The sequence below is a fragment of the Jaculus jaculus genome, chromosome 18 (genome assembly GCF_020740685.1).
Source record: "Jaculus jaculus isolate mJacJac1 chromosome 18, mJacJac1.mat.Y.cur, whole genome shotgun sequence".
NCBI lineage: Eukaryota > Metazoa > Chordata > Mammalia > Rodentia > Dipodidae > Jaculus > Jaculus jaculus.
Window position 1 is genome coordinate 59,118,659 of NC_059119.1, and position 17,273 is coordinate 59,135,931.

At 37.4% G+C, this 17,273-nt stretch overlaps 1 protein-coding gene across 2 annotated transcripts in view; it reads right to left on the minus strand.

Annotated features, from left to right (window-relative positions):
- The window catches only part of Vps54 (VPS54 subunit of GARP complex), an 85,892-nt gene that overhangs the window by 21,361 nt on the left and 47,258 nt on the right, over positions 1–17,273 (minus strand). For both annotated transcript variants that reach the window (XM_004660086.2, XM_004660085.3), the window contains exons 8-12: positions 17,092–17,218; positions 15,645–15,752; positions 12,358–12,413; positions 9,303–9,399; positions 2,676–3,016 (exon numbers count right to left, since the gene is read on the minus strand). In XM_004660086.2, coding sequence (XP_004660143.1) covers positions 2,676–3,016; positions 9,303–9,399; positions 12,358–12,413; positions 15,645–15,752; positions 17,092–17,218 — 729 coding nt within the window. The remainder of the gene's footprint in view (positions 1–2,675; positions 3,017–9,302; positions 9,400–12,357; positions 12,414–15,644; positions 15,753–17,091; positions 17,219–17,273) is intronic.

Genomic DNA, 17,273 nt, shown 5'->3' on the forward strand with positions numbered 1-17,273 from the left:
GGCCATCTCTTTCTCCTACACTTATGAATGACTTAATACTCTCTCCTATTAACTCAATGGCTGAGTGCTTACTAGACTTAAGTCTTAACTACTAGAAAGGATAAGAAGTTGCTGCCCTCAAGGAACTTGCAATTAAATAGAAGCATTTATAAGCTACAACGTACTTTATTCTATTTTGAATGGAAAAATAAAACTTTCTTTTTTAAAATGTATTTGTAAGGAGAGAAAATGATTATGAATATGGGTAAGTCAGGGTCTCCAGCTACTGCAAATGAACTCCAGATGCACATGCCACCTTGTGCATCTGGCTGGCTTTACATGGGTACTGGGGAAGCAAACCTGGGTCCTTTGCCTTTGCAAGCTTAACTGCTAAGGCATCTTTCCAACCCAAGGCTTTCTATTTCTAAGTATTTTCCCTCAAGGGGAATAGATAAATCCAATGACTCTATTATGACACAGTTCAGTTTGGTGTCATCATAAGCCAAGTGAAGCATCTTAGGGTCAGTTTTCTGGCTCTAAAGTAAAGTATTCTGAAGAAAACTATTACTTGTAATCCGTCAAAACTGCAATATTACTAAGTTTATTTGCTAATACCTTGAATAGTAGAGGGATTAATATTCTTAAAGTACTCTCAAAAACACTATTATGTTCAATTACCATACTCTGAGGCAGGCAGGCAAGTACTTACTAATGAATCTTAGAAAGTTTAAGTGATCTACTCAAGGCCACAAGGCTAGGAGGGTAGGACTAGAATCCAGAATTGTTCTACCTCTAGTTCACTAAGCTTCTTCTGCTCCATCAGTGTAATACTATTTCAATCCAACTTCAACAAAAATGTCTACTTAAACTCACAAGTTCAAATATACTATTGAAATAAAGTTTTTAAAATATTAAAATTTGCTATGCAACAGAATTATTAAGGAATTCAAAACTCTTGGCAATAAGCTACTATTTCATAAAGAAATAAACTAAAAATGGTGAGTCAAAACAGGTGCAGTTTTTAAAAAGCACAGTCACAATCAAAAAGCAATTTTTAAAAGATTTATTTATTTATTAGAAACACAAAGAGAGGGAAAGACAGAGAGAGGGAGAGAGAGAGAATGGCGCACCAGGGCCTCCAGAACCTTCAAACAAACTCCACATGCATGTGCTACCATGTGTATCTGGCTTACATGGAACCTGAAGAATCAAACCTGGGTCCTTGGGCTTCCCAGACATGCTCATAACCACTAAGCCATCTCTCCAGTCCCAGAAAAAATTTAATTGCTGATTTAATTACTTATGAATTTTCCTTTAAAAGGATTTTAACATTTCTTCTAATATTCTTGTTTTAATATATATATTTTATTTTTACTTATTTATTTGAGAGACACACAGAGAAAGAAAGAGGCAGACCAAGAGAGGAGAATGGGCCATCAGGGCTGCTAGCCACTGCAAAAGAACTCCAAATGCATATACCACCTTGTGTATCTGGCTTATATGGGTCCTGGAATTTGCACCTGGGTGCTTTGGCTTCACAGGCAAGCACCTTAACCACTAAGCCATCTCTCCAGCCCAATTACTTCTAATTTTCTTATTTGGTGGCACATGCCTTTAATCCCAGCACTCGGGAGGCAGAGGTAAGAGGATCACTGTGAGTTCAAGGCCACCCTGAGACTACATAGTGAATTTCCAGGTCAGCCTGGGCCAGAGTGATAACCTACCTTGAAAAACAAAAGCCAAAAAAAGTGCACATGCCTTTAAATCCCAGAATTCGGGATGCAGTTAGGAAGCTCACAATATGTATGTATGTATGTATGTATGTATGTATGTATGTATGTATGTACGTATGTACGTACGTGTGTGTGTTTCCTAAAGAAAACACATTAAATGAAAACACATATTGGGGATAATGGGATATCATGTATGCATTCAGAAAAAATATTAATGAGATACAAGAAAAGTGCAAAGGAGCCAGGCGTGGTGACCCATGCCTTTAATCCCAGCACTTGGGAAGCAGAGGTAGGAGGATCACCATGAGTTCAAAGCCACACTGAAACTACATAGTGAGTTCCAGGTCAGCCTGGGCTAGAGTGAGACCCTACCTTGAAAAACCAAAATAAATAAATAAATAAATATTTAAAAAAAAAAATAAAGAGGAAAGGATGAGAAAAGGAAAAAGGGAGACACAGATCAGTGTAATAAACTGTTAACAACTGGGAACTTCAGAAGAAGGATATTTCAAAATGTTTTATACTGCTGTGGAAAATTTCTGCAAATCTAAAATAATTTCAAAATAGAATAATCGTAATTTTCTTAATGTTGAAAGTAACAAAGAACAAAGACAAGTAGTAATGGATGTAGGTTCCAGGGAAAATTTTTGCCTCGAATGACTATGTAAATCATCTAAGCTTTCTAGGCATCAATTATCATATCACTATAGTGAGGACATTTCTTTAAATAATTTAATGTGTTAAAGTTCCTTTTTAGCTCTGAAACTCAGTACTTTCTCCATTACCTCCAATGCTTACTTCTATGCCATTTACACATTTTCAAAATAAAATGTTTCCTAAAGTTAACATATTTTTAAGTTTCACTACAAGCTAACATTTTTTAAATAAATTGGATTATCAATCTTACTACAGCCATTAACGATCCAAAAATCGTATCAATCTCACAGCAGTCACTGTACTCACATTATATCTACATCTCCTGTGGTACCAGATGCTGATGTGTGCTCTTTGCTGGGTGAAGAGTCAGTAGTGCCCTCTGGTTCAGACACCGAGTCGCTGCTGCAGGGGTCACTGTTTGGAGATGCATTTCTGTGAGAGGTAGTGTCCATTGCTACAGGTGCTAGTTCCCCCTCGCCGAAGGCATCACTTATGAACAGGCCTTCATGAGTTAAATAAGCCACCTCAGAGTCCAGTGAATTGTCTTTTGCAGCACTCTTCTGCTGGGAAATCTCCTCTAATTCTTTAGTCCTTTGGTTTTTGTCAAGAACTGAGAGAACAACACTATGAATGATATTCATTGTTGCCTACAAAAAAACAAAAACAAAAAACAGGATACATTTTCAAATGGTGTATTAAAGTTCTTATACTTAAAATTTCCCAAAATTAATTCTGGACTTAATTTTGAACAACTGATTATAAACAGATTAAGGTCATATATCACAATTCCAACCAATCTTTTACTGAAAAGTAATAGTGATTTGTGAATGAGAATTGCTCAGGAGAAAAGGGTTCACTTAAGCTTAGAAATAAGAACACTTACATTTTAACTGATTTTCTAAAATTGGCAATCTCCCTAAAATATAGTGAGTATTTTTCTAACCTCTTGAACAGGCTATCCTAGACATATCATTCCTATGACAGAATCATAACAGTAATACTTCTGCTTTCAAAAGTAATTCATGGGGCTGTAGAGGTAGATACTTAAATGGCCTCTGTAGCCTAACAACCCAGGCACAATTCCCCAGAACCCACAGAAGCCAGATATGCAAGATGACACACGCATTCGGAATCTGCTTGCAGTGTCTAAAGGCTCTAGTGCACCCATTCTCTCTCTCTCCCCCTCTCAAATAAATAAAACAAGCATGGCCCTCTTGCACATCATGCCTTCTCTCACTTATTCACTGATCTAGACCTTCTGGTTCTCATTCTGTTCCTTACACGTTCTAAAGACTGTTTCCATGCCAGTGCCTTAGCTGTTTCCTGTGGGGAATGTTCTTCAACTTGATCTTGCACACCTTCTCATCACTCAGACAGTAACTTCCTCCAAGAGATTTTCCCTGACTCACCTATCAACAGCTTTATCCCATTATCCAGTATTTTTTTAAAAAAGAATATTTACCATTATCTAAAAGTATCATTTAAAAAATTTTTTTTATTTGTTTGTTTGAGAGGGGGACAGATATATATATATATAGAGAGAGAGAGTGTGTGGGCACGCCAGGGCCTCTAGCCATTGGAAATGAACTCCAGATGTATGAGTCACCTTGTCTATCTGGCTTACATGGGTACTGGGGAATTGAACCTGGGTCCTTAGGCTTTGCAGACAAGTGCTTTAACCACTAAGCCATCTCTCCAGCCCAAAGTTAGCTTCTTTCAGTTTCAGTTAAGTATAGAAGCCCAAAGAGAGGACCAGAAGATGCCACCCCACCTTGGCAGGAATGGCTGTCTGATCCAGTTCCATCCACAACAGCTGCAGTGCCGCTGCTTCCTCCAGTCTAGCAGGTGAGCTGGCTTTGGAGGTCAATGCTCTGAATCTGCAAACCAATCAGGTCTTCCCTTCACATACCTGAGCCTGATGAAAGACTACATTTTTCAACTGACTATAAGGGCTTGTCCTTGCTGATCTCTGTCTGGACATTAAGTCTGCCTTTGCCCTACCCATCTAAGCTAGGCTGAGTAGAGGAAATTACTATGTTGTGGCCTGCGTAGTTCTCTGCTTTATGCTGTGGGGTAATCTCTTACTTAAATTACACTAATGATTTTTCTGTAACCTCTTTACCATACGTGTGTTTTCCTTTACACTCTTGATCTACCACATGGGACTTTCCTCTAACCTCTGGGCCTGCTACCTGTGTAACTTCTCTGAACTTGGGGTTGCCATGGGTCTAACTCTTTTTTTGGTTTGTTTTTTTTTCCCCAAGGCAGGGTCTCACTCTAGTCCAGGCTGCCCTGGTTTTCACTATGTAGACTCAGGGTGGTCTTGAACTCACTGTGATCCTCCTACCTCTGCCTCCCGGGTGCTGGGATTAAAAGCGTGCACCTAGCGGGTCTAACTCTCTACTACCCATTTCTCTTCTGAATTTGCTGGTCTCTGTTGTGGTTCATTATTTCTCTCTCTCTTTCTTTTCCTTCTCTCTCTCTCTGTAATTCTTCTTAAACCATCACCACTTGCTTTCATAACTGCTCTCATCTTTGGACAGAGAAGCTTCATTTTGCAGTAGGTAGCAACTTCTGGGTAGACTCAAAGCTAGTCAAAGTGCTGATTCTAGGAGACTGTGGAGAGCTCAGCACTAAATGAGACATCTATTATACCCTTTTCATGAACACTGTGGAAGATGAGATGGAAAAAATGTAAGACAGGGAAGAACAAATAAAGAGTATTATAAAATGCTATCTCCAAGCATGGCAACTTCCTCATGAACTCACATAGCAGCTATGACTACCCGCATAAGACCTTCACAAAATTGGGCCCATCAATATTAGTTCAGGGCTGGAGGAGGTGATCTCAAGGCCCCAACTGTGCCTGAGGGTCTGTTGGTAGCTTATGATTACTGCAGAGACGGCAAGATATTTTCCAATCCTATAAGCAACCCTAATAAACTCATTGAGTTAAACAATGAAAGAAAAAACAGAAGATGAAAAGAGAAGAGGGACTAGCTGGAAGCTAGGCATGGCCCAGTTGGTTAAAGGTACTTGCTTGTAAGTCTGCTAGAAGTTCAGTGCCCCAGCACCCATGTAAAGCCCGATGGCAACATGGCACACATGTCTATAAGCACAACCCAAGTGCAGCAGTGGAAAGCACAACTAAAGTAACCCAGAAGCTTGCAAGCCAGTTAGACTGGGCATACGCAGAGGCAGGGTAACAGGAGAGACCTTGGTTCAGAAAGGTGAAAGGAAAGGACTGACACCCTGGCGTTGCCCTCTGACCTCTATATGCATGTCATAGCATGTACACCTATACACACACACACATCCACATATACGTATATACTTACATAGAAGCATTTTTCCAAAAAGAAAAAGAAAAAAAAAAGAGTAGTTGAGGAAATAAAGGGCATTCGTAGTAGTGGGAAGGAGCAAAAAAGAGTAATGGGAAGTGAGTATGATCATGTTTTTGTATGTTTTTTCAAGGCAGGGTCTCACTCTAGCACAGGCTGACCTAGAACTTACTCTGTAGTTTCAAAACAGCCTTGAACTCAGAGCAATCCACATCTACCTCAGACTCATGAGTGCTGGAACTAAAGGCATGTGCCCCCATACCTAGCCAGAACACTTTTGTTACATGTAGAAAATGTCACAATGAAACCCATTATCATGTATAATATATGACAATGAAATGCTTTCAATTTACTTTAATAATGAAATAACATAGAATAATTTGTTTTTTGTGAAATAAGCTCAAGAATATAAGAAAGTATATTATTAATCATAGGCAGTGAGAAATAAAATATTGTAGTTTATTCCTGAAACATTAAATACTATCAAAAGCAAAATAACCTTTGTCCCTTATAATAAACAATGCCTCTCTTGAAATAAAATTTAGAAAAACCAAATAAATAAAAATTTTAAATGACATATAATCTAGGTGTATACCTAAAGATAATCACCAGGGGAAAAAAAAGCTGTCTCTTTGTCCTATGATAATAAACACTTCTTTTCTTGTGTGTGTGTATAATATGGTGCGTGTGGAATATGCACACATACACGCCCTGTCTGCAGGGTGGGGGGGGGAATGCTTGCTTTTAGTGGCTACAGCAGAAGTAGGATGCTCAGCTCCACTGCTCTTCTGCCTTTTCTTATTTGAACTGGTGTCTCTTACTGATAATAGGTTTATGGTTTTTAGTAAGCCCAGATGATTCCCTGGTCACTGCTTCTCTTTGGAGTACTGGGATTATGGGAGCAGTAGCCATGCCCAGCTGTTTTTACGTGGGTTCAGGAGATTCAAACTAGGGGAGTTTCAGGCCCCTTCAGACACTCATGCTTGCACAGGAAGCACACTTCACTAACAAGCTCTCTCTCCAGCCCATGAACAAACTTTAAAAAAAAAGTTTTAACCAACTGTGATCATGTTATTATAAGTAGGTTTCATATCTTGCCTTTTCTTAGTATTGAAATGTATGAATTTTCTTCTACCAGTAAAATCCCTGGATGCATGATGTTCCATGGTAAAGAATATAGGAATCCTAACATAACATTAGACATCTGAGCCTTTTTCCAATTTTTTTTTTTCTTTCCAAGGCAGGGTTTCACTCTAACCCAGACTGACCTGAAATTCACTATGCTATCTCAAAGTGGCCTGGAACTCAGGGCGCTCCTCCTACCTCTGCTTCTCAAGTGCTGGGATTAAAGGTGTATGCCACCACGCCCGGCTCTTTTTCCTATTTTTAATGATTTTTAAATGTTTTATTAAAAATGAACAGCAGGGGCTGGAGAGATGGCTTAGCAGTTAAGCGCTTGCCTGTGAAGCCTAAGAACCCTGGTTCAAGGCTCGACTTCCCAGGACCCATGTTAGCCAGATGCACAAGGGGGTGCACACGTCTGGAGTTCGTTTGCAGTGGCTGGAGGCCCTGGTGCACCCATTCTCTCTCTCTGTGTTGCTCTTAAATAAATAAAAATAAACAAAAAAAAAAAAAAAGAACAGCAGGTGGAGAGATGGCTTAGCAGTCAAAGCTAACCCTGCAAAGCCTAAGTACCCAGGTTTGACTCCCCAGGACCCATGTAAGCCAGATGCACAAAGGGGCGCATGCATCTGGAGTTTGTTTGCAGTGGCTGGAGGCCCTGGCACACCCATTCTCTCTCTTTCTCTCTCTCTCTCTCTACCTGCCTATTTCTTTCCCTCTCTCTCTCAAATAAAAAATAATAATAATTTAAAAAGATGAACAGCAGGGCTGGAGAGATGGCTTAATGGTCAAGGCATTTGCCTGCAAAGCCTAAGGACCCAGGTTTCATTCCTCAGTACCCATATAAGCCAGATATACATGGTGACACGTGCATCTGGAGTTCATTTGCAGTGAAAAGAGGCCCTGGAACACTCATCCCCCTCACCGCTTCTTTTTCTCTCTCAAATACATAAATTTTTAAAAATCAATAGCAATAAAATTAACACTATTTTGGGGTAAAATTATTCTAAAGAATCACAACCATTTTCTTTTTCAGAGAAAAAGTACCATATGTGAAGACTACGTGTCATCTTCAAGAGTGCTCTACATGAGTATTAGTCCAGGCAATGCAAATATGAAGACTATGACAAGACACAGTTCCCACACTACACACCCATCAGTAATAATCCGACTTACTTTAACACACACAGAACCTAAAAATGAAACAGCTACTTAAAAATTACTGGCAAAAAATTGGCCAATTCTATACTAGGCAATACAGGAAAGTTTTATATATCCACACTCAAGAACAGATCAGTGTGTCAAGATAAGGTCACAGTCAGATATAAAAAAGATGAACATGGTGGCTTATGCCTGCAATAGAGTACTTACAAGGCAGACACAAGAGAATCACAAGTTTAAGGCCAGCTTGGCTGAATAGTGAGTTCAAGACAAGGAAGCCCGGACACATAGGTCCCGTCTCACAAAACAAAAACAAAACTAAAATCATGAAGCATGGCCTAGTTACTGAACACTCCATAGATGTCAGTGCTGTGATGTCCTGAGCGGTCTAGACTACGGACAGTGAGTCACACTTTTATAACACTCCTCAGACTCTGACTGATGGGCTTCTACAAGTGACTTAGCATCGCTGCGGTGTCAATAAGGAAGACACATCATAGACAAGTGCCAAGGTCAAGAGGTGCTATGGATGCCATTCGTACACACAATATTGACAGTTGAGAACCAAAAGAATACCAAAGTTTACGAAATTTTCCCCTTGTTATATTAAAACACTACTATGACATGTTAGTGATTCCAACCAATAGGTTAGAATATCTATGACCTTTTTTTTTTGTCTTAAAGTGTGTGTGTGTGTGCGTGTGTGTGTGTGTGTGTGTGTGTGTTGCTTATGTTCCTTATATTTAATGGTCTAGGTGGTTGGGCTAAAGAAACAAAATAATTAAATGCAACCCCTGATCAAACTTCAGTCCAGGGTCCAAAATAATAAAATATAAATCTGCAGTAAAGGATATAATGGAATGAATTTGAATATGTTTGAAGGTGAAATTATATCAACATTAAACTTTTAGTGGTTTGGATGTTTTTTTAGTTTCACAATATTGAACCTCTATATAATCTAGGATTCAGGCATCATAAAGTCATAAGAACAATATCATGTCATGGTTTATGACAAACATACATTGCAATATTTCTATTTTAATATAAAACAAGTTATTCAAAATTATAAAACTGACAAAAGTACTGAGGTACACTTCAATTCTTATTTAAAACCAAGCCTCTTCAAAAGAATTAAAGAAACTGTGTTTTTTTCTACTTTGCTATTTTATATATACATATGTATCAATGAGTATACATGCATATATATATGCGTGCGCGCACGCGCACGCGCACACACACACACACACACACACTTCTGGTAAGCTGTCTTAGCTTTAGTAATATTCTGCAAATTGCTATATAAACTTACCTTAACTCTCTGTAGAAAAATTGTAAACTTAGAGAATATATCCTTTAACAGATCAATCCACTGGGGAAAATTCAACATCCTCATTTGATCTGCAAGCCTAAAAAATAATTTAAGCAAAAATTGTAACGATCTCTGGGCCAATACACTAACAGCTACAAACTGGAGGAAATGATATTCAATACTATCTAACAACAAAACTAAAATAAAAATTTTGTCTAGGTTCCCTAACTAAAATCACAGAACCTTAAGTTGAAGAAGTCAATTGCCAAACAAAAGTTTAAGTACCTTTAGGACTAGTCCAGTCAAGTATACTGACCATATAATCATTCTCATACAGCAATTACATGTGAACATATTTTGAGACCACTGAAGAAATAAACCAGAGAAATAAATAGATTTTATTTAAATGTAAGAATCCCTACTGCAGTGAGACAGAAACATATCATTCTGTATAAAAATTTGGTAACTTTTCTAACCATATACTGAAAAGTACTTTTCAACATGAGAGGTAATATGGCTTCATGGTGAAAGGAAAGATCTCTGTGTAATACTGTCTTAACTCAAAATTCTATTTACTGAAATACCTAGCTAAGCAACTCTGTCAAATGACTTAACTCTCCATCCTCCTATTTTCTCATCATGGAACTGGGAATGTAACAGAATCCATCTTCTATGTTTATTGTAAATGGTAAATAAATATTAAAAGGGGCTTACAGTACTATACAATACTTTCAACTGGTAAACATAAGCCAGTGTTACTACTCTGATAGATGTCATAAATTAGTAAGTTCAAGGATAAGATAGGGTAATTCAAAATAAAATTCCATGAAGATATTTTATAAAACAAGAATTACTCATTATGCTAAACTTTTAACGAGTGCTACTGCCGCCAGGAGTTATTCAAGAAGTATTCTTGTACTGCACATATAGGAAATTCCCTACTTAGGTTGAAAAATTCCCTATGGAATAAAAAAAAAAAAGCCGGGCATAATAGTGCATGCCTTTAATCCCAGCATTCACGAGGTAGAGGTAGGAGGATTGCTGTGAATTCAAGGCCACCCTGAGACTACTTAGTGAATTCTAGGTCAGCCTGGACTAGTGTGATACCATACCTGAAAACACCAAAATAAATAAATAAATAAATAAATGAATGAATGAATGAATAATTCCATGTCCATGGTTTCTCTAATGGAGTGCCAATAACTCGTTTTGCAACTCCTAGTGGTTCCTCCTTTGAACTTGAAACTGAGATTTCACCAGGCAACAGTGTGGTAATACTCTACAATCTGTGGGTTTGGCCCAGAATAGTTTGTCCATATTTCTCTTCATGTCTTAGGCCAGTTAATAAGGGTTAGATATCTACATGAATAAGAAGTTCAGCCCTAAAATACTTATCACTATTTTTCTGACAAGGTAAGAATCTTAAGCATGAAAACAAAAAAATTCTACAAATACAGCCAATTCACAATTACTCAAACTCCTCAAAAGCAATTAGAGGTTTGGTTTTAAATATATAGCTAAATAATTTAAAACTAAATAATTGCTATCCCGCCAGGCATGGTGGCGCCCACCTTTAATCCCAGCACTTGGGAAGCAGAGATAGGAAGATCACCATGAGTTCGAGGCTAACTTGAGACTACATAGTGAATTCCAGGTCAGCGTGGGCTAGAGAGAGACCCTACCTCAAAAATCCAAAAAAATGGAATTTCAAAGGGGAAAGTGTGGGGATGGGGGGGGAGGGAGGGAATTACCATGGATATTTTTTTAAATCATGGAAAATGTTAATAAAAATTTAAAAACTAAAAAAATCCAAAAAAATTAAAAATAAATAATTGCTATCCCTACCATAATGAATTATTTTTAATTTTCTCTACTTTGTATCTACCTTTTATCCCTCTTCCATGTCCCACTTTGCCCTGTAAAGCCAACCTGTTGGATTTGGCCAATGAGGAGCTCTTACAAAAACTGGAAGAAGAAAAATATAGCAATCATCTTTTTATCCACAGTTTACATTCTGTAAGATTTAGTTCCTTGCACTAAAAGCAATCCGAAATATAAACTGTGATATAACAGAAATAAAACAATCTATTGCCATCCTGAGTAGTATGATGCTCTCCTTTTTTCTACCCAGAAATGAGTCATTCCTTTGTCCTAAGTATCCATAGTGCATATAATACCTGTCAGTTAACAGTAACCTCAGAGCTGGAGAGATGGCTTAGCAGCTAAGGATCTTGCCTGCAAAGCCTACGAACCCAAATTTGGTTTCCCAGTACCTACGTAAGCCAGATGCACAGGTGGTACACGTAGAGTTCATTTGCAGTGGCTAGAGGCCCTGGCATGTCCATTCTCTCCCTCCCCTCCCCCCGTACGTAAATATTAAAAAAAAATAGTAATCTCAGTTGACAAATCAACTGCATTGGTATTACAATGTTTTTGGTCAAGTAACCCTTATTTTACTTAGTGGTGGCCACAAAGGAGGCAGCAGGGTATAGAACATGCAAGGATACATTAACTCTGGTACTCGATGGCAATGCTACAGGACACAGAAGGAAAAACACGACATAGGCGGGTTTACTGTCTGTGACCTCAGGCTTTCACTGGGAATCTTGGAACACACACCCTTCAGATGGCCAAGACTCTACTGTAGTCTCTAGTCCAGTTCCCTCTATCAAGAGTTACCGCAGGACAGAGCCAGGCGTGGTGGCGCACGCCTTTAATCCCAGCATTCGAGAGGCAGAGGTAGGAGGACCACTGTGAGTTCAAGGGCACCCTGAGACTACACAGTGAATTCCAGGTCAGGCTGACCTACAGCAAGACCCTACCTCGGAAAAAGACACAAAGGTTACTGCAGGATGACTGCTTCCCTCCACCCAGGAGGCAGCTTCTTTCTTTTCCACCGTTACTGTGCTTCTGCTGAATTCTGCTACTGCTTGTTTGTCTTTTCTCTCACGCCTCAGTCAACGCTTCCTTAACTCAATGCTCTGTGCATTATTCTAGAAAGCATGCATTATTTTTTCCCTGACTGACAACCACAAATCTGTGTATTAATACTTACTTCACAACAACATCTGTGTCTATTTCTTCTATTTGTGAAATTTTATTAATCACACGCTGCAATTTAAGAAAAAAAAAACGCAAGCAATTTAGTCAATTCTCTTTAGAATCCGAAGAGCTCCATATTTCATTTGTACATTAAAAAGAACTCACAGCCTACAATAACCCTTTTATATGTGGACAGAGATTAAACATAGGCCCTCACTAAAATATCATTTACCAGATTCTTATCTCTTCTGCAGACTTCAAGGTAAAGCAGTACCATGTAACTATTAAAATGTCCTACAATTAAAACGCAAAAGAATTAAAACCAGAAGAACAAAAAACTATAGTATGTACCCCTCAGTAAATCCCCCCAATCCCACAGATAATGTTTATATTTACTTGCAAGATAAGAATCATTTTTAAAGTTAAAGAAGAAATATTAAGACATAGCTGGAATTTTTTGTTTGAAAGTGTATACAGTGGGGCTGGGGAGATGGCTCAGTTTAAAGACGCTTACTGGCAAAGCCTGCTGGTCTGGACTCAATTCCTAAAATCCACACTAAGCCAGATGCACAAAGTGGTACAAGTATCTGGAGTTTGTTTGCAGAAGAGGTCCAGATATGCCTACACTCATACTCACACTCACTCACACACACTCTCTGAGTAAAAAAAAAAAAAAAAAAAATTTAAGTGTGTGTGTGTGTGTACAAGAGGACTGAGGGATGCTTAGCAGTTAAAAGCACTTGCTTACAAACCTGCTGGCCCAATTTTAAATCCTCAGTACAAAGTGGCACATGTATCTGGAGTTCATTTGCAGTAGCAAGAGGCCCTGGTGCACACATAATTTTTCTCTCTCCGTCTCTCGCAAATATCAATAAAAATATGAGAACTTCGGGGTAAATATAACCAAAATACATTATGTACATGTATATAAATTGTCAAAATAAAATTCTTAAATAAAGGAAGAAAAAGTTAACTCTTAAAAAAAAACCTCTATCCATACAGAGGGACAGAGACAATGCTTCAATGGGTGACAGGCCTGCCTCTTAAGCATGAGGACATGAGTTTGGAACTCCAGCAGCCACAAGAAGTGTCAGATATGGCAGTGCATGGTGGAATCCCAGCACAGAAGGCAGAGACAGAAGGATCCCTAGAGCTTGCTGGCTAGCTAGTTCAACGAAATTGGTGAGCTCTAGGTTCAGCAAGAGCCCTGACTCAAAAAAAAAAAAAAATAAGGCAGAGAGTGATTGAGGAAGACACTCAACATCAATTTTTGACCTTGATATGCACATGAACATATGTACATGTGCATCCCATCCCCCACATACATCAGTGCATGCAAACTTACATACACAAATGCACACACATAAATAAGTGTACACATAAAAGTGTGGTGTACATGTGTGTGTAATCCCAGCACTTGGCAGATAGAGGCAGAAGGATCACAGGATGAAGGCCAGCCTAAGTTACATAATGAGTTTGAAGCTAGCCTGAACCACATGAAACTATCTTTAAAAGAAAAATTCATACATACACATCTATACATGCACACACACGTGCACGCACACACATATACATATACACATAAAATCATACAAAGTACACAAAAGTGTAATTGTTTTACCCGTGGAGTTTGTACTATCTATTCAGCCAGAACTCAGCTGATGAGAAGTGTTGCTGGGACTCAGAAGTTCTCTCCCTGGTCCCTTGCCCAGTTACTACTTCCTCCCCAAAGGCACTCACTACTCATTCACTCTGCCTATGTCTGAATCTTCCATTCATGCTTTCATGCAATGGATACTTTTTCTGTGTCTGGTTTCACATGTCTGTAATATTATAAAACCTCATTAAGTTCCAATGCTATATAGTATTTCATTATATAAAACCATAATTCTGTTTATCCTTTCTACTAATAGGACATTTCTCTTTTATTTCTTTTAGTTACAAACAGTGCTACCATAAAAACTCTGTTATGTTTTGGTGATCTTACATAACTATTTCTGTTGGCTGCATACCTACGAGTAAAAGTGCTGGGTTATAGGTATATTTAGCAATAGTAAATATTGCTCACACTGGTTATAACAATTTAAATATATAGTGTTTCAATCAGTGTTTAAGAGAGGTAAAAGAGAAAACAAGCAATTACAATATTTTATTTTACATAAACTTAGAAAAGCATTATATGGACAGCCAACCCAATAATGAAAGTTAATTATGCCTAATAAATATATAAAATTATGTTGTCTTTTTCATATGTAAAAAAATTGAACTTTAGTGGGTGAGATTTATCTGAATTTAATTAAATTAAAACAAAGATAAAGAAAACTAAAACTTACATGGTGGTATGGTGTTGTAGCACAGTAGTCAAGTGTTTCCCTAGCATGAATAACATAAGGCCCTGGGTTTAATCCCCTGCACTATGAAGTGGAAAAAAAAGATGCCTAAAAAGCACATGGATTTTAGTTTATAATTAAATTTATTAGAGATCAGGGTAAAAAGGAAATCATTATTTACTTCTTGGTGAAAACAAAAATGGGTAAAAATACTTTTAGCAATTCAGTTCTATATATTGAACACCTTAAAAAATACTTTTCACTTTCTGATCAATAATTGTGGAAATCAATCTAAACAACCCATCTTAAATATGAAAAACAACTATACCAAGGAAGCTTGACAGTGTTATTTACAATACCAAATAGAAAAAAAATTCAATGCTGAAAGAAAAGCAAAATAGGTCTATCCAATATAATGTTGATAGAATTTTATACAATCCTTAAAACAGATGTTTCTAAAGGCTTGCAAAAAACTGCTGAAATGCTTATGTTTTCTGAAATTTTCAAAAAATATCTATCAATCTCTATATATTATATGAACAATAATAAGAAAATCTACAGCAGTTCACATACAGAAGTATTCTGAAAGTACTAGTCATGGGTAGTAGTTATTTTTTTTTATTTTTCAATACTCAATTTTAAAATAAATAAGAAGTGCCGGGCTAAAGAGATGGCTTAGCAGTTAAGGTGCTTGCCTACAAAGCCTAAGGAACCAGGTTCGATTCCTCATTACCCACATAAGCAAGATGCACAAGGTGACACATGCATTTAATTCATTTGCAGTGGATAGAGTCCCTGGCATGCGCATTCTCTGTCTCTCTAATCTACCTCTCTTCCTCTCTCAAAATAAGTATATAAATAAAATATTTTTTATAAAAGAATTGCTACTATATGGCATAATGTTTATATTACTAGGTGACAAAAATAAGCTTCATAAGTTTCTAGATCACATATCAAAGTGTACAAATACCTCTTTAATGATGTTCTTTGCTGTAATAATCATTTCTTCACCATAGATTTCTAAAAAATGTAGTTTTCTTTGTTTCAAAAGTCCAAATATAAGAGATACCAATCTTTCCTATTAAAATAAAAAAGGCTGGGTAATTTCATGTTTAAGTATGAAATACTATCACTTAGTAGAAGAATTCAGCATTAACAGTTATGTTTGCTAAAGTAAACATTGTTCAAGGGATTTTGTGGAAGGCAGGACAAAAAGACTGTAAGAACCACAGGTTGGAAAGGCATATCCAGACACATTAACCAACCCCACTACAATGACTGATTGCTGCTCTCACAACTCACAATCCAGAACCCCACAGAGAATATCAGCAATTCCATGGAGGAGGGCCCTCAGTGGAATGGGGCAGGGAAGTGGGAAATGATGGTACCAACACATGATGTGCCCAAAGTTTCTACTTAACTAAAAAAAAAGTTCAGATCTCTATCCTACATATGGTACTTCTAAAAGCTGAAATACTCCCTTCCTTCCATAGCAATCTTGTAATCTGATTTTTGAAGTCACTTTTCTCAAAACAGGTAGATCTTATTTACTACACTGGGTCAAATGAAGCTGTTTTGGAAACACAATGAATGCAGAGAGTTTTTGGCCTTGATTTCACAATTTACAAACAGCCTTCTTGGGGCTGGAGAGATGGTTTGGTGGTTAAAGACACTTGCTTGCAAAGCCTAATGGCCCAGATTTCCCAGGACCCACAGATGCACAAAGTAGTGTATGTATCAGGAATTCATTTGCAGGTGCTAGAGTCCATGTGCACTGACTTCCCACCCCATCCTTACAAATAAATAAAAATATTTAAATAAATAAAAATAAAAACAGCCTTCTCAAATGCTGATAACCAATCAATACAGTAGTCGCTGAGCCCTAGAACACTAGAACAACCTGGATTTCCAGCTGGAAGTCAACTGCTAATATGCACAGCTCTTTAGCTACCTAGCCTGCTATCAATGAGATCCTTTGTATTATTTTTAACGAGTTCTTGGCAATAATTAGTACTAAGAATTACCAGTAAGTCAAGATTGGATATGATACATTTATATATACATGTACATTTTTATAAAAGACAAATTCCAGTGAATTTATGTGAATGTATGTACCAACGGAATACAAATTAAGTATTCTACTATCCTATACCTCTCTTTTGAACTTAATTTGTAACCTATAAAAACCTCCTTTCAATTCTAATATATAAGTAAACCATGAAATTACTTAATTTTCTAATTTCACAGGATACTAAGAATTTATAGTGCTTATTAAAGTGACAGCTAGGAGGGCTTCAAAAGTCTGACAAACTTTGAAACTTAAGGTAATTTTGTCTACTGTAGTCTAAAAAGAATGTGGCTTAAACTAAGGCTCTTAAACAATGCATCAGTTTTATTTCACAGTTCAAAACACATACCTCTTCTAACACTTGACAGTCATCTTCCAGGGGTCTACTTAAGTCACTGTGAGAATAAGCAGAAAATTCTGCAATCATCATTTTATCTATCAGTTTTTCTAATTCACAAAGTTGTGATCCCAAATGCCTACAAAAAGAAAAAAAAAAGTTATACATATTCAAGCTCCCAAGTTCACTTAATA